Here is an 18,755-nt window from a genome sequence, read left to right as displayed (position 1 = left end):
TCTCCCACAATGGAACATGTTCGGAAACAATAAAATGCTTTGCCAGAAACCCGACAAAAAGGTTTCAAAGAATTCCAAGAAGGCCAAAACAAAAGAATATAACGGTTAATATATTTCAAGCAGCACCTGAGACTTTACGGCGTCATTTGTAGAAGGTCTATAGCTGAATTTAAATCGAATATTTAACTTCAAAAATCTTTAAAAGAATAGCGTGCTCTTCATGATGTATGATAAAAAAAAGCAGCCAATAATCTTAATACTGTAAAAAGTTTCGACTAAATAAGCAAAAACGGGTAAAACATAGATAATACCGGTCACAATGTTCACCGAAAAATAGTACGTCGTGATAGATCTTCACACATGATAATCGAAAAACAAATAAAAAATAATAAAATAATTGTTCAGGTCTAAGAAACCAAAGAGCGCTTTACGTATAAATAAAAGTAGTACAGCAAGTATAAGTAATAATGAAATAGCTATGTATGTACGAATGATAATGAAATAGTTATGTACGTGGAAACAGTTTGTTTGTTTGTTTTTGAATTTCGCGTAAAGCTACTTGATGGCTATCTGCGCTAGCCGGCCCTAATTTAGCAGTGTAAGACTAGAGGAAAGGCACCTATTCATCACCACCCACCGCCAACTCTTGGGCTACTCTTTTACCAACGAATAGTGGAATTGACCGTCATTTATAACGCCCTTACGGCTGAAAAGGCGAGCATGTTTGGTGCGACGGGGATTCGAACCCGCGTGTAAATAGAAAGGACGCTGCATGTATTAATAATCAAAGAGAATTGCACGTGTAAATAATAAAATAGTCCTGTGTGTGTATGCGTATAATTAATCAAATAGCACTGCACGTACAAATAATACTGGTTATATTTCCGTAGGTTCCTATGAAATGTAATGTTTAAAGAGTAAATAAAAACAAAATTTAATGTTTTTGAAGTTCATATGTTATACATTGTTGAAGTCTACAGATTGCGTAATTTGTTTGGTGTTTCATGGCATCTACAGTTCAAAATGCAACATTAAACGTTCCCTTATGTAACGTAATTTTAATGTCTATTGAATAATTGACAGACAACCATTACTCTATAGTGATTTGGTTTGTTTTGAATTTCGCGCAAAGCTACACGAGGGCTATCTGCGCTTGCTCTCCCTAATTTAGCAGCGTAAGACTAGAGGTCAGGCAGTTTGTCATCACCACCCACCGCCAACTCGTGGGCTACTGTTTTACCAACGAATAGTGGGATTGATAGTAACATTACAACACCCCCACGATTAAAAGGGCGAGCACGTTTGGTGTGACGAAAATTCGAACCCGCGACCCTCGGATTAGAAGTCGAGTGCCTTATCCACCTGGCCATGTCGGGCCCTCTATAATGATGCGAGTGGTGAAAGCAGGTGATCCCTCAAGGCGACTTTCTGCCCCCTTTTCGGAAAGAAAATGTACTTAAAGTAGAGAAAATATACCGTTACTAGTTTCGTTTTCTTCTATTCTAAACATTAACAGTTTTAAAAAATTATATAACTGTCAGAATTTACGTAGTTGTATGGATTCCAGGTATTAGATTTAATGAAGTGAAACACGAACAATAGATGGTTCTAAGCTTCATGAGGTATACATTCGTTTCACAGATGGTCCTAAGCCTGATGAGGTATACATTCGTTTCACAGAATTTAATTTGTTTAATTAACGAATTTTTCTATCCAATGCTTTACTAACTTCACTATAAGCCGTACTGTCATCTCCTGTCACATGCCTCAACTTTTATCATTGTTTGACTCATTGCAATATAGGGTGAAACAGTGGACCTTGGCTAATAAAAGTACCACACAAGTTCCATGGCCTGGTGGTTATGGCACTCAACTCGCAATCTGCTGGTCAAAGGTTAGAATCCCCGTTCGACCAAACTTGCTCTTCCTTTTAGCCGTGGGGGCGTTATAATGCCACAGTCAATTCCACTATTTGCTGGTTAAAGAGTAGATTAAGATTTGGCAATAGATTTTGTTACTTAACTGCCTTCCTTTTAATATTTCACTACTAAAGTAAGGACATCTGGAGCTGCCTTCGTGTACCATTGTACGAAATTCAAACTTAAAATAAAAATTAAACACACAATATTCATAACTTAAAGTAAAATTTAAATACACAATATCTATTGTAAAAATTGAACACACAATATCCATTGTAAGAAGTAAAAAAATAAATACACAATATTCATTACTTAAAGTAAAAATTAAATATACAATATTCATTACTTAAAGTAAAAATTAAACACACAATATTCATTACTTAAAGTAAAAATTAAACACACAATATTCATTACTTAAAGTAAAAATTAAATACACAATATCCGTTGTAAAAAGTAAAAATTAAACACACAATATTCATTACTTAAAGTAAAATTAAACACACAATATTCATTACTTAAAGTAAAAATTAAACACACAACATTCATTACTTAAAGTAAAAATAAAACACAGTTTTCGACAATTAAAGTAAAAAATAAACATGCAATATTTATTACTTAAATTAAAAGCACATTACACAAAATATTTCCACAAAGCACAGTATTCGTTACTTTAAGTAAAACTTAAACACGCAATATTCATTACTTAAAGTGAAAATTAAACACAAAATATTTTGTACCAAAATAATAACCACGAAAAACAAAGTGTCCACAATATATTTGTGACAAATTATTTTATTAAATCTAACACGATGTGTCACGGGTCAAAGGCCATGTCATTGCTTTTTTTTATTTTGCATTCAAAATTTTATTCAACTACTACTTTATAAATTTATGTCATTAAGTTTGGTACCAAACTGTAGATTACAATTTAAGTTTTCGTATTATAGATTAGTCAGTTTAATTCAAAAGTGAATACTTCAAAAACACGCCCAAACATCGATGTTTATGTGTTTGTGATGTGTTGAATGCAGCACTTGTTAAAGTCGGATGTTTTTGATGTCAAAATACAAAGTCCATAGTTTTGTATGAGTTAGAATCTTACGTTACTGATATGCAAAAGACAGAATATAAAATAAAAACATTCTAGCTTTCTTTTATGATGACATATAACTAACGTAATGAATCAAACACTTTCTCCTCTCTCACCTCCATCATCTTTTGGAAAACAGTTCCTTATGTACACTTAATTCTATATACTTCATATGAATAACCAATCAAAAGCTCAAAATGTCCCACAAGTAGCTTTTCCAGCCAATTTCAAATATAACTGCGTTTTTTTTTCTTTGGAAATAAATATTCGTGCTTAGAAGTTGAGACTTTTTGTCTGTTTGAATTTTTTTTATCTATATACATTTTAGTTATTAAACTAAAAAAAATTATAAAGAATTTCTATAGTATCGACATAGTAATTTATCATTTTTAGTTATTCAAATGTACATATAAAACCTAAAAAAAAGTATTTTGTTTCACATCCTCCACATACTAAATTTAAGGCTTAGCAAGTTATGACAAGCAGCAACCGAGCACAAAGGTCATAACTAGGAGAGGTAATTATTTCCTTTACTTTTTTATATACTGTTATACGTTTAAAATATTATTTGTAAATAGTAATAACTTAAATATGTATAATGCATTATAACTCTTCTTGTTCTTTGCCATTAAGCAAAAAGCTACACAATGGGCTATCTATGATCTCACCACCAAGGATATTGAAAACGATTTCTAGCAATATGAGTCAGCATACATACCGCTGTATAAAATCGTACTTTATAAAATACTAGTACACTAAAACAAAACCAAAACTGGTCACTTTCTAAGGACTAAAAGTTAGTTCTATATTATTGTATACGGTGACATGAGCGAACGTGCACTTGTCACTATAACTTTTATCAATGGCTGAAGTTCATTATAATAAAAAGAATAAATACATATAAATGTGTAATGTTATGCTATTTAAATTAAATATTTGTGTTTTAGAGTTATAATTTGTCATTCTAAAAAGAAAAAACGCATAATTTGTATTTATTTCCTAAATTGTGGTTACAAGATCGGTCAAATATATCGAGCATATACAAAAATTCCGATTTGATAATGAAAATACCAGATAAAATAAAAAGTTTTTCTTTAAAACCAAATTAAATAATTATCTGAACGTTATAAAAATTTCATATGTGAAATTTGAACATTTCCTCTTTCTTAGAAGTATTTTTAATCTTAAAATGAAAATTATTCTGCGTGTTGCCTGGTCAACATTTTGAAATATTAAATCAAATTCTTACTATTTAATTTAAAAACCTGATTTTTTTACGAAAATCTTCAATTTACTAATACCCTTCAAAAGTTTGTAAACATACTGATACATTATCAAAAATCATGATGTGATTACATTCATGGATACCGTCGTACTTATAAACTTGATGGATTTTACACAACCCGAAATAAAAGGGTTAATTAACTGAGCAAACCTAACAAACAATACACAGGAAAGTAAGTTCAACATTAAAACAAACGAAGAACAAACTCACCAATAGTGAATTTCTGTGCCGAAGCTAACTGCACAAAATGTTTCCAGACAATAACGTAAATAAACATAAGAACAAAATTTCTTATCCCTCTACGTGTACAATACATGGTTTACAATCGCTTTTATTTTGTAGCACGTTTGCACTTGAAACACCTGTCCATCACCAGAACTTTACATGTTACACTTTAAGCGCTGTGTTGTATCTTAAGTTTCGATCTCTATAAATTTCCTGTTGTTAATAACGCACTTTGACAACTCTTTCTTTTAATGACAGTCCATCGAGTACGTTGACGCATGCGTAGCTTTCCTATAATCTATTTCACCCTTAAGTTATAAAGAACTTATAAAAGCGCTTAATATCAATAAGTGAAAAAGAAGGTTTGACTTTTCACAATATATATTTAAATGACGTCAACATCGACAACCTCGTTCTAGTTTTTAGACACATTATTTCTTACGATCAATTTTTTCATATTTCGAACAACAATTATACCTTAAATACACAGTATCTTAATGCGCAACATATAAATGAACTGTATAAGGTAGCTTGCTTGCGCAAGAAGAGACATGAAAATTCAAAAACATCATTTCTCAAATTATCAAGTTACCTGCCATCTCGTGGTTATTATTATTACTAAACTAGACATTTCTGCACATATCCTGAACCAAATATATGCAATAATTACACTTCTAAAAATCGGCGTTAATTAGAAACTAGAACAAAATTCAAAGAAACTGCACTTTAAAATATCAGTGTTAAATAGAAACTCAGAATAGCAGCCAAGAAAAGAACTACAGTTGATGAAGGCATCTTGTAAAACATGATATACATTGTATAACATGATGCAACTGAGAAAATTTATATTACTTTTGTGTTTACGACTGTTGGATTTTGGACTGATGTGTTTGTAATATGTTGTATAAGATACGGTAGAACAGATTAAAGTGTGGTTTGGACTGAAATTACAAGTGAGGAATCATTTTTATTTCGTGGATTTTATTATTTTATTGATGACGTTAGACAATTATTTTTTTAAATACATTAATTATAGGGTGTAAGGAGGTACAAAAAATGAAAAACTTATGGTAAAACTATTTCCACCAAAACATCTAGAGTTCTTAAAGTTTTATAACCTGCATTTTAACATATATTTTTACACTTTACAAATAAGAGACATTGATGTCTTGTTTTATTCATTTTACTTAATATATAAAAAACTATTCTATATAATATAAAAAATGTATACATTCCACACGAATCAAAGTGTGTGAACACAAATGAACATTGTTCTGATAGACGTAATAGAGTTATGATAATGACTTAAGTGTATAACTTCGTGTGCTGCTTAACATTTGACAGTGTTTTTAACTTAACTGTGCCCATTTAAACTGATCACAACAGCTTCTTTGTCGCAGAAAAGACGTTTATATTGCATATGGCCCCATACCCCCAGATCCCGAGTAAAATGAACCATAACCTACAAAGATCGAAACATTTTTTTTACTTGTTTTGCATGCTAAATAAAAAAATAATGTCCGTATCAGCTGTATGTAAGAACATATATTTATTTCACTTTGGTTCCCTGTAGTTACGCAACAAGTATTTTAGTGAATGCTATCACTGTTCTTGGAATAAAATTTTATAAATAATCGAGTTACATTGAAGCCGACAGTTTTCGAAACTTGATTACTCTTAATGACAGAGAAGGGCTTTGTTTACTTAAGGTCGTGCTGGATGATGACCTTTTGGTAAAACTAGCAAAAGATAAATAACAAATAAACAACAATTAATGTTACTGATTTTTTTCTCAGGGACCTCTTAAAAACTGTTGCTATATCCTAACAGAATGTCTCCTTTAAAAATACTAGAGGAAGACGTTTTGATTAACGGGAATTTTAACTTTCAAAATAAAGTTATATCAAAGCTGGCCACAAAGAGGCCTTTCTGGAAGTGACATGGGTGATCTCGTTTACGAAATAGAATGAGTAATTTACAAAAAAAATTGTTAGTGGTGAAGTGTTGGAGTAATAGGACTGGAAGTTAAGATGGTTGATTTCAGTGTGCACGAATAACAGATCCACTTGGAAGACCGTATAACATTCCGGATCGGAAATCCCTAGAACGAACTTGACTTAATATTGTATTTGCCTACTTTAGATGTCTGTGTATGTGTTAAATTTATTTTGTGTTGATAATCTCATTGATATAATCCTTTCAAATAATATACAGTTAATCTCATTGATATAATCCTTTCAAATAATATACAGTTAATCTCATTGATATAATTCTTACAGATAACATATAGATTATCCTGTTCATATAATCTTTCAGATAACATAAAGATAATTCCACTCATATAATCCTTTAAGATAAAATAGAGATAATCCCGTTGATATAATCCTTTCATATAACATACAGGTAATCCCATTCATATAATCTTTGAGATAACATAGAGATAATCCCATTCATATAATCCTTTGAGATAACATAGAGATAATCCCATTCATATAATTCTTTGAGATAACATAGAGATAATTCCGTTGATATAATCCTTTCAGATAACACATGTATGATCCTCTTAACATAATCTTTCAGGTAACATAGAGATAATTCCACTCATATAATCCTTTCAGATAAAATAGAGATTATCCCGTTGATGTAATCCTTTCAGATAACAAAGTGGTCAATGTTATATTTTCTTTCCAAACAGATAGCGGGCCCGGCATGGCCAAGTGTGTTAAGGCGTTCGACTCGTAATCCGAGGGTCGCGGGTTCCAATCCCGGTCACACTAAACATTATCGTTTTCCCAGCCGTGGGGGCGTTATAATGTGACGGTCAATAGAGATAATTCGTTGGTAAAAGAGTAGCCCAAGAGTTGGCGGTGGGTGATGATGACTAGCTGCCTTCTGTCTAGTCTTACACTGCTAAATTAGGAACGACTAACGCAGATAGCCCTCGAGTAGTTTTGCGCGAAATTCAAAAAACAAATAAACAAACAGATAGAAATATCATTGTAAGGATGAGTAATAGCATTGTTTCCAGATAACAGAGATTATTCCATTGATATAATCCTTTCATACAGAAATAATCCAGTTGATATAAAAAGAGTCCGTCAGGAGGAAAGAGAAAATGTGGGTTTACAAAAATTAAAGGTGTGAAGTGTTGTCAGGATAGAAGTGTTTTGGTTTCTTGTTAATTACGTTCTTATGGCTCAAGAATGGAAAACTTCTGCAAAGGATGATTCCCGAGCATCCCCTGAGCTTGTTCACAAAATATAAAATATGTGATAGTTTGATCTGAGGTTAGCAAGAGCCAAGCAATAGGACGTTTACAACTTTCTACAACATGGAAATGGAACAGTAGAGAACAAACTCGGAAATCTCACTGCACCTTTATTCTAAGATATGTAAAGTAACACTCGTGACACATTAGTAAGTTAAAGATTTCAGTAACGCTAAAGATGGACTTAGCTATGTCTTGAAAAGAAAGAATAACACGTACACACGTTCGTCAAAATGTACAGTTCTGGTATTTTTGTTATATAATGGATGTATTTACGTTACGACATTATTGTCCAATTTATCCCCAGAAAGATATACTGAGTTGAGCTTGTTTTGTTTGTTTTTTAATTTCGCGCAAAGCTACAAGATGGCTATCTGCACTAGAACTCCCTAATTTAGCAGTGTAAGACAAAAGGAAAGGCAGCTAGTCATCACCACCCACCGCCAACTCTTGGGATACTCTTTTACCAACGAATAGTGGGATTGACAGTCACATTACAACGCCCCTACGCCTGAAGGAACGAGCATGTTTGGTGGGGGATTTGAACCCGCGACCCTGAGATTACGAGTCGAGTGCCTTAACTCACCTGGCCATGCCGACCCATTGAGATTGACAGAGACGTATTTATTGAAATATGGAAATATGAATAGTTTGGAACTAATAATAAACACACGTTGTAAATCATACTTATGCAGTTGTGTATTACAATTTTAAAGTGTTTCTGTCATTTAAACAGAATCTACTAAGATCATTTATCGTTAACACCTTTGCAATCACGCCTATACACTCGTGCACTCGGTTTTCAACACTTTCAGCGCTCGTTGAACTAGTACGTTTACACCAAGAGTATTTCTGTAACCTCAGAATATTGGCTTGAAGAAATAAAATATTCTCAATGAAAATGTACATTCTAACCAATCATCGATAACGACAACTGCTATTGGACACTAACACTGACGTGGTAACAACATACTTATAGAGATGTAACCTCAGCGTATTTTTCTGTAACCCGAACAGTAAATCTCTATCCTTAAAAAGCACGTTCGATTCGAGACTTCAGCAGAACTGATGATTTCTATTCCAGTAGTCGACATCGAAGCTGTGGGTAAGTCTGTAAACTTGAAAATTACAACAAATATAAAATAAGCTTTACATATGACGAAAATAGAAGAATATATGTTTTTAAAATGTCGTACAACAAAGTATCAGAACGTAAAGAAATTAGACATTTTTAAATAAAACCTAAACAATGGAGGACAAAACAAATTGTGTCGTAAGAACTGCTTGATTTCTAATAGGCTTAACTTCAATTAAATCTGATGTCTGTCGTGTCTTTTCATTGAAACAAAAATTATGAAAATCATTCTTGGTGCTGAAGATGGGAGGTTGTGTTTTTGTTCTTTATAGAACGAAAGAAATTACATGAAGCTTGTTTCATTGGTGCTGAAAAAACTTGTGTCGATGTGATGAAAAACAAGAACTGTTTACACAAAATGTTAAGCCTCGAAAGTGTTGATACATTTCAAGAACAAACTGAAAAATAACTACCAACAAAAAGTCCGCGTTCTTAAAACTGATAAAGAACGATTTAGTCGATTTCCCAATGCATTATCAATCAATTATTTGTGTTTCTAAATACACTGGTTAACGTGCTTACACCTGTATTTGCACCTTGAAGACAAAAATCTTATGCTCCAATAAAAATTAATAAATTTATCATTCTGATATAGAGATTACAATATTTCGGGGCTGAAAACAACAACAATTATAAATGAGTTCCGCATGATAAACTTAAAATAGAAACATGTCAAAGAAGTTTAGACATTATTGAATAAAAGAAAAAACATCAATTTGTGGAAACTGTACGTGTTAAAATCGTAAACAATTATTACTGACAACCCGTAAGGAAATCGTGTCCAGTGCTTATTGTTGCTGGTCATCTGTATTCTTATATTTTCTCATTGTTTCTCATCTGAGATTCGTAAAACATGTTCGCTGACATCCACTTTGGTCACAAATCAAATATTAAAATCACTCAAACATGCCGCTCGCATAAATACATTAATTATATTATTTAATATTTCCAAATCTGACATCTACATAATACTGTTTCGTGAAGTACTCGGGTCTCTAAATGATTTGGTGAAAAGTATTACCTTCGTGCATATCTCTGTGCGGGAGACGTCATGGCCAGGTGGTCGGGGGTTCGAAACTCAATAAAATTTAACCCGTTCAGTCGTGTGAGCGTTATTATGCCACTCTAAATCTCAACATTTGTTGGTAAAAGAGTAGCCCAAGAGTTTGCAGTAGGTGGTCATGACTAGCTGTCTTCCCTCCTCTCTTTCACTTGTAAAGTAAGGACGACTAGCCCAGACAGTCCTCGGGTAGTTTTGCGAGAATTAAAAAGTATATCAAGACACGGCAATATTTGAACGTTGAGTACAGCAGTTTAAAAGTATGGATTACATAAAACATACAAATACGCTGGAAGATATTTTATAAATGACTATTCTTCGTTTGTTTAATTTAACGAAAAGTTACTTGAGTCCTATATGATCTAGAAATTCTACATTTGAAGTAACATACTAGAGGAAAATCAACTGTAAACGCAACCCACCACTAGCTCTTGAACTACTCTGGAGTTTATTTTTAGTAAGTGAGTACAAACCCCAGACGTTATGACCATTCACTCTCTCATTCGTCCACATGAGTTTAGAGACATCACCAAATCGGTTCATATAACCACTACTGCTTTTCTTGTATCCCAGCTGTACTGATGAGTTCCGTATTGAGCAAAATGTGTCGGCAATAATGGGCATTGTGAATATATCTTTATTATTTATAAAATTTTATTCGCTCTTTTACTCTTTAAATCGATAAGTTTCTAAGCAAAGAATGTGGTGTTAAATATATGATAAAAGTAACACTATCTTGTGACAAGTATAATTTTGCTTCTCTAACTTCGAAAATGCGTTCACACCGACCCAGTTGTTGTAATTAAACATATTGTTTTTTTACAGGGTTGAAACAATCTGGTCAGCCGAGTAATGAAGCATTCCGTAAAGTGGCGTCAGAAATCCACCAAGCTTTCTCACAAATTGGTTTTGTTTACCTTGTAAACCATGGGATATCACAAGAACAAGTATGTCGTGCTCTTTTGATTACTTGTTTTTCTCCAACTTTCATTTTGCTAAGATTGAGATAGGGAGTTTACAAGAAACGACAGAACAACGTGTAGTTGTATATATCTTTTCTGTTTTCTAGTTTTCCGCCATTTTCCAGAAGTCTAGAGAGTTTTTTCTACTTCCTCTTGAAGTAAAAGAAAAATACAAAAGACTTCCAAATCATTACGATGGCTACCTTAGTCCAGATAAAGAAATGTAGGTAGAAGATTAAAACATAGAAAATATCCTTGTAGTTAAAGTGAATTTATTTTGTTATTTTCCCCCATTATATTTCATAAAATCACTATGAAAAGCTAAACAATAATCACTGTTGTATATAAAAATTTATTCTGGTGAGTGTAGAAGTGGAACTCCTGATAAATGAAAGTCTATCTCCAAAAGTTCATTAGACATTCCTTAGTGCTGATTTATTTACTTTTTGATTTTATCTATTTAGATCAATGTTCTTAAACAATCTCGACGCAATATAATCATTTCTGTACAACTAACGCTTCGTTAGAAATAAGCCAAAGAACCATACCATTAAAACAGTATGGAACAGAAACTTGGTCCTCTATTCTTCCCGACCCGGCATGACCAGATGGTTAAGGCACTCGTCTCGTCATCTGAGGGTCGTGGGATTGGGTCTCCGTCACACCAAACATGCTCGCCCTTTTAGTCGTGGGGGCGTTATAACGTAATGGTTAATCCCACTATTCGTTGATAAGAGTAGCCCAAGAGTTGGCGGTGGGTGGTGATGACTAGCTGCCATCCCTCTAGTATTACACTGCTAAATTAGGGAGGGCTACCTCAGATTGTCCTTGTGTACCTTTGCGCGAAATTCAAAAAACCAAACTATTCCTACCAATATCACTAATACATAAAAAAGGACAACCACAGATTGAAATGAATGGAGCACTCTTTCAGATTGCTACATCTGCAAAATTTTTAGGACTCACATTTGACTCAAAACTAACGTGGGTAAACCACATAAGTACCATTAGAACAAAAATTTGGCGAAGAACAAACTATGCTTGAAGTCGTACTGGTAAAACCAGTGTAGCAACGTCAGATAACATCATACAAATATAGAAAACGTACATTAGACCCGTCATTGACTATGCAGCCCCTGCATGGATAAATGTATGTAAAAAAGTACTTCAAATAAAACAACAAACAATACCAAATACACTTCTTACAACAGTTTATAAAGTATCCAGAACAACATTATCAGAATTCATGCATAAGTACGCACATATAGAAACAATAGCAGATAGAGTCCTACATAGTACAATGAATTATTTTGACAAAAAATGGAGAAAAAATGAGCTAGTAAGCGAACTACACAGGTACTGTATACATGATGAGGATAGACCTAAACACCTTTCCCCAGTGAATATATATTTCATCAATAAAGAAAAAAGGCCACCTATAAACTAGACCCAACATTAGTTTAGGGGTTAATTACTAAGCATTTAAGCATTGGGTTTTGTTATGCAAATGTTTTATAATTAATACCTATTTAACGAAAGTACAAATAATCATGGAACTATAAAGAAAAATTATTTTTGCACCAAGTGTATGTGTAGATAGTGCATGGACAATGCCCTGAAAGGGGCCTGAGTAAGTACGGGTTACTCAAGCCCTCGTCTACAGTGTATAAATACACTTGACATTTGTAAAATCAAATATAAGGGAAGTAGGAGAGGTCGACGAAACCTGACCCTCCTGGGAATATAAACATCAATACCCAAATACCTATGAGAGAGAGAGAGAAAATATTACTAACAACAAATGTCCTCTGTTGGTTGTTAGCAAAACTCTACTTATTTTAAACACTCCACACTTGTTAAAAAACATCAACCACCCACTACGCCCCAATAGATATTGTCATAACGGAAAGAATAAAAACGATAAAAAAAGTGACGAAGATACAAAATAGGTTATTTGAATTAGTTATTAAAATAAATATCTTTATATTCATTTCTATTGTACCTGGTCTCTAAAGTATAATAACAGATACCAAATATTTTTCTAATATTTTCGTTTGTTGGAAAGCATGCTTCCAAAACGAACACACACACACACAGTTTCTACACTATCTGTGTATTTGGTTCTTATTCGCCCTGTTTAGGTAAGGCTACTATTTGTATTAAGTATACTGAGAAGTGTATATTATAGTGTTGTGTACCTTGTCCTCTAGACTGCGATTCTTCCCCCTAAATAATTACGTGAAACAGTTATATTCACTTTCATAGAAAATGTACGTCTTGGTACAAAGTTCCTCCAGCCTCAGTTTGTTCTTGACCTTCGACACTTTTACATGTTACCTTTTGAGTCCATTACAATAAAAGTAATCGACTTTCACTATCACCTCGTACATTGACGTATATTTACCAAGAATAACAAACTTCGCCCTTCACGAACACTCATCTTTTGTACCAATTCTGATTATACATAAACACAGGAGCGAAACAAGACCACTTCTTCACCTTGGTTGTGTATGGAGATTCACAGAACTTCTATTTATATTTACAAAACAAATTTACCAATTATTACCTCTGTTTAATTAACCAAGTAACTAAATGTCCCCTGACTCCTTAAAGTTAACACCCACTGCGGTTCTTTCATCATTTAGTCTCCAGACGGGAATTCAAAAAGAAATAAAAGAAACTTATGGAATAGGGAGCAGTGAATGTATCTTTCCATCTGAACAAGATGTTCCCGGATTCAAAGAAACTTGTCTTGACTTCATCGACTCGTGCGTGAACCTGTGTCGCCGTTTTTTGGTGGTTCTTGCCTTATCTTTAGGTAACATTTTGACTTCCATTTAGATATGAGAATTATTTGTCAGTAGTATTTCTCCGATATTTAACTAATATTACTAGGATAATGTCTGGTACAATATCATGTATAAACAGATTTAACACATATTAATACAGTTTGTTGATTTAGATGTTTGTCTCATCCCCACCCTCACCTGAAAATATTTCTGTTCTCCCATGTCTGTTTGTTGGGCGACATTTAGACCACCTATGGTGCAAAATATACATTAGTTTGTACATAATAAAAATAATGTTAAAAAATTACTAATTTAAAACAATTTTGAACAATAATGAAATAGCTTTGTATCAAAGAACAATTTTCCACACTGACTTACAGATTAGTAATAGTATAAATAAATTGTATATGTTATGTTCAGTGGAAGAACGATATTTCTTCATATCGTTGTTTGTTCAGTTCATTTTAAGTTGTTTATTCTTAAGTGTTCTCTTAATTTCAAGTCTTTTTAATGCCAGAAGTGTAAAAAGTTTAAAGTACAAGATACACTTGCTGGTAGAGGAACATATTTATTTAATTACTTCACAGAAATTAAATTTATAATCTCAGTGTAATAAGTGTTTCTAATTTTCCCCTATAACCGACCTTTACAACTGAATGTTTTTGGTGCCCAGACCTCGCAGAAGACTTTTTCTTGAAGAGACACCAAGAAATCACTAAGTACAAAGAAAATCCATCAACATTACGAATGGTGTACTACCCTCCTGTGACAAGTGTGACTGACCCTACAACAGCTGTTCGTTGCGGTGAACATTCTGACTTTGGGACGGTGACATTTTTGTTTCAAGATAATGTTGGTGGTCTGGAGGTAACGATTAAATTAATGCTTTTAAAATGAATACAATTAAAATTTTAACCATAAAGATATAATGTAATATAACTTTATAATCTGGAAATCGTGTCCACTGTGAATTGTTCTTGGTTATCTGTATTGTCACAGATATTCATGTAACAATACATGTCACAATGCCACTGAGGGGCATGCCTGATATAGAGCAGTCGAAGCTCGGGGCTCATCCACGCTATGTCACTTCCCTTGATTACAATATTTTCGCTGTACGTTGAATGAGTACATCAGCTAATATATACAAAGAAACTGTATGTTGTACAATAATTAACCCTTTTCGTAGCTATAACAAATATTAAAAGGATTCATATTTAACCACACCTACAAACTCCAAATACAGTGGTACCTCGGTTCTCGAACTTAATTCGTTCAAGAAGGCTGTTCGAAAACCGAATCAATTTTTCCCATAAAAAATACTGTAAATTAAATTAATCCCTTACAGACATCCAAAATTACGCATTATGGATCATTTTAAGTAAAAATATTGCTTGTTTATACCTGTATAATAATACTTGCATGCATAAAGTCAATCACAAAACTATAAAGACAATAAAAAAACAATAAATGAAAATTTAACTGCACTTCACCTCTGCTGAGGAAAGCTGATGGCGTAAGTGAAAAGTGGTGAGAAACATGGAGAGTAGGAGGGTTATTATTGTTTGGAAGGGGAGTCACCTTCCATAAAAACGTCAGGTAACTCTCCTTCTGGGGTTCTTTTTCTTTTTTTGTCTCTTTGCACCGTTACAACCTGCTTGAGACTCACTGGACCTATTTCTCACTAAAACTTGTCTAATGAGGTTTATTATGCCTGCATTTTAAAATGTTTCTGAAGTAAGATATGGCATTGTCATTAAAAAGGTTTATCTGCAGTTTGCTACACCTTTGTCAGGGTAAAATGTTTTCCCAAAACCTTGTAACTCTCCCCATTTTCCATAATTTCCTTGATTAGTGAACTAGGAGCATCCTCCCTTCCTTCCACATCATCTGAAGACACTTCCTCAGCTGCCTTCTGTTGCTGCTTCTTTTGAAAATCTTGGAGTTCTTCCGTGTTATGCTCCGTGTTGTGGTCTTCCACCAACTCCTCCACATTATCATCACTCACATTCAAGCCCATACACTTGACTAGTGAGACAATACCCTTGACAACAGGCTCAGCCTCAAAGTCTCTATCTGCTTCAGAGTCTGGCCACAATTTCTTCGAAGCTGAGTTCATGGTCTTCAAAGACACTTCCCTCCAGGCTTTGTCTATGATCCTCAAGCAATGGAGGATATTAAAGTGATTTTTCCAGAACCCTCTGATGGTTAACTCTGTGTCAGAGGTCACTTCAAAGCACTTTTGAAACAGTGCTTTGGTGTAGAGTTTCTTAAATATCGATATGGCCTGCTGGTCCATGGGCTGAATGAGAGGAGTCGTGTTAGGGGGCAAAAGCTTCAACGTTAAGGAAATTGTACTCCTCCACCAACCCGTCCTCCAAGCCTGGTGGGTGAGTATGTGCATTGTCCATCACAAGAAGGGTCTTGAGTGGCAACTGTTTTTCGGTGAGGTAATTCTTTACACATGGGGCAAACACTTCATAGATCCACTCCATAAAAAATTGCCTGGTTACCCATGCTTTACTATTAGATCTCCACATGACATTTAGTTTACTTTTCAAAACATTTTTCTTAAAAACCCTCGGGTCTCAGAATGGTACAAAGGCAAAGTCTTACGTTTTAAGTCCCCACTTGCATTACTACATAACAATAGAGTTAGCCTGTCCTTCACTGGCTTGTGTCCTAGCAGTGACTTCTCCTCCTTGGTGATGTAGGTTCTCTTTGGCATTTTCTTCCAATAGAGGTCTGTCTCATCACAGTTGAACACTTGTTGGGGAATAAAACCCTCAGCTTCTACATGGTCCTTAAATTTCCTAACAAATTTATCAGCAGCGTCTTTGTTAGAACTGCACCCTCCCCATGTCTCACCACACAATGTATGCCAGTTCTCTTCCTAAATTTTTCAAACCACCCCTACTAGCATTAAAGGCATCATTAGTATTAGCACTCGTTCCAGGGTTGTTTTCAAGGAGGTCAGCATGCAAGTGCTTTGCTTTCTCACAAATGATAGTCTCAGAAATGGTATCACCAGTTAACTGTTTTTCGTTTACCCAAATCAACAACAGGTTATCTACCTCTTCCATTGTTTGTGATCTTTGTTTCGTAAGCACTGTAACTCCTTTTGCAACATCAGCTCCTTTGATGACCTCTTTATTTTTCAGTATGGTGCAGACTGTAGACTTCGCCACAACAAACTGTGTTGCAAGGTCAGACACGCGAACACCACTCTCATACTTCGGTATGAGATCTTTTTTTCACCTCTGTTGTAGCTGTAACAACTTTTCTTTTTGGTATGCTGCTTTCATTTTCCTTCTATGACCCCATGGTGGCTTATTTAATCAGAATGTTTAGAAAAACAAAAAGAAAGAAAACTGAGAACGTTCACAGTAAATTTAGCGAGGGTGTGGACTGAGCGAGAAGTGCGGGTAAAATGTTTTAGGCAAGCATGATGTGGGCCGAAAATGGCCGAAGGGTCATCAGTCGGGATATTTCGGGGGTTCGGGCCACGACAGCTTCGTTCGGGAAGCGCGTTTATGTTCGACAACCGAGACATTTTTCTCTCAAACAATCTGTTCGAAAACCGAATTGTTCGAGAACCGAGGTTCCCCTGTAATTTGTATTTTAGATTTTCCTTCAATGTCAACCTCGAAACTAGCACACCGATTATAAACAATTATAAAACTGATTATAGAAACAATAAAAATCACTTTATTATGGTGTATAACTTCACGTGTAAGGCGACAATTTATAAATCCTACATTTTTATATTTCAGTTGAAAACGAAAACAGGAGAATGGATATCTGCTGTCCCACTAGAGGAAGCCATTTTGGTGAACGTTGGAGATATGTTGGCAATCTGGAGCGATGGAGTATATCCGGCTACAGTGAGTGATAACAAATAAAAAATGGAAGAACTTCGTTGCGTGGTCTATTAAACATAGTAGTAGTTTAACATGACAATATATATTTGTAACATTCTTATTAGTAAACAGTAATATTATATCTATACATAATATCAAAATATTCAATGTACAAAATTACTCACAGGTAAATATTTATTATAAATATATTTTACTGAGTGATATCTAGAAGTATAGTAAGCTTGTGTAAATATCTTTTTTTCTCTCACATTGACCAAAATCAGCAGTTTGTGTTTAAACACAAATTTAAAATATCAGTGATATAAAGTCAGCTAAGAATTGATTAGTTATGTTATTTAAACCTAAAGCAAATATTTTATTTTTAACTGATATAATAAAAACAAGTGCCTGGAAACTATAGTTTCTTCACTGTGCTTGCTTGCTGATAAATTTGAACAAAGTATTTAACTTTATTTTCTTATTCAAATAGTAATAATATTCTAATTGCACACCTTTGGTTGCACAATGTAGCCTCATCGAGTCCTGGTTCCCAAGGAGGAATCTAAAAAGCAATGTTCAAGAAGTTCTGCGGCCTACTTTGTTCTTCCTGATGGCATCGTTATGGTGGAACCTCTCAATGGATCCAACAGGTTTCCTACAGTTAACGCGGCTGAATATCTCGCCAACAAAATAAAAAACATAATTTCTTACTAGTGAAGCCTGGACGATCCGACCTTTAATGTTTGATACATTTAATACCTTGTCAGGAAATTAGTTAACGTTCCGTAAACAATACACGAAGTTCAATCAGTCGAGTTGCATGTGTACAACAAAGATCTATTGGGTTTTATTTACTTCTTTATGTGTTGAACGTGGATCCAGGGCGCGATTTATTAAACTTACGTATAGTCTGCTGTTCTCGTGTATTGCGATTACATTGTTATTTGCTTAAATAAAAGTGTATTTTACAAATAAAAACCAATGAATGTAATGAACTTTATCATTTCGAGACACTTTAGCACCTGTTACCATGTTGATCATATTAAATAAAAGTGAAGTATAATCTTGTTTCCTCCTTTCCATGATGTATAATTATTACCTTGTTCCTTCCTTTCCATGAAGTATAAGAACAGTCTTGTGGCATCCTTTCTATGAAGGATAA

General features: G+C 34.0%; 2 protein-coding genes across 2 annotated transcripts in view; one reads left to right on the top strand and one right to left on the bottom strand.

Moving 5' to 3' along the window:
• Positions 1–4,900, bottom strand: part of LOC143233677 (glutamate receptor ionotropic, delta-2-like) — a 63,593-nt gene extending 58,693 nt beyond the window's left edge. Inside the window, exon 1 of the mRNA XM_076470163.1 lies at positions 4,505–4,900. Coding sequence (XP_076326278.1) covers positions 4,505–4,610 — 106 coding nt within the window. The 5' untranslated portion in view covers positions 4,611–4,900. The remainder of the gene's footprint in view (positions 1–4,504) is intronic.
• Positions 4,901–8,750: 3,850 nt separating this feature from the next.
• On the top strand, positions 8,751–18,571 carry LOC143233675 (putative iron/ascorbate oxidoreductase DDB_G0283291). Its single transcript, XM_076470161.1, has 7 exons — positions 8,751–8,892; positions 10,808–10,929; positions 11,052–11,167; positions 13,590–13,762; positions 14,407–14,600; positions 17,507–17,617; positions 18,125–18,571. The coding sequence occupies exons 1-7, from the start codon at positions 8,856–8,858 to the stop codon at positions 18,305–18,307; spliced, it is 936 nt and encodes a 311-aa protein (XP_076326276.1). The 5' UTR covers positions 8,751–8,855; the 3' UTR covers positions 18,308–18,571.
• The last annotated feature ends 184 nt before the right edge of the window (positions 18,572–18,755 follow it).

This window comes from Tachypleus tridentatus, chromosome 12 (assembly GCF_004210375.1).
Source record: "Tachypleus tridentatus isolate NWPU-2018 chromosome 12, ASM421037v1, whole genome shotgun sequence".
NCBI classification, from domain to species: Eukaryota; Metazoa; Arthropoda; class Merostomata; order Xiphosura; family Limulidae; genus Tachypleus; species Tachypleus tridentatus.
This window is presented reverse-complemented; position numbering and strand designations above follow the sequence as displayed.

Bases quoted from the DNA above. Each gene is read 5' to 3' on its own strand.
- LOC143233675 (XM_076470161.1), top strand. From the start codon at position 8,856: ATGATTTCTATTCCAGTAGTCGACATCGAAGCTGTGG. The intron at 10,930-11,051 runs GTATGTCGTGCT...TCTGTTTTCTAG, and splicing joins ATGGGATATCACAAGAACAA to TTTTCCGCCATTTTCCAGAA. The intron at 13,763-14,406 runs GTAACATTTTGA...TTTGGTGCCCAG, and splicing joins GGTTCTTGCCTTATCTTTAG to ACCTCGCAGAAGACTTTTTC.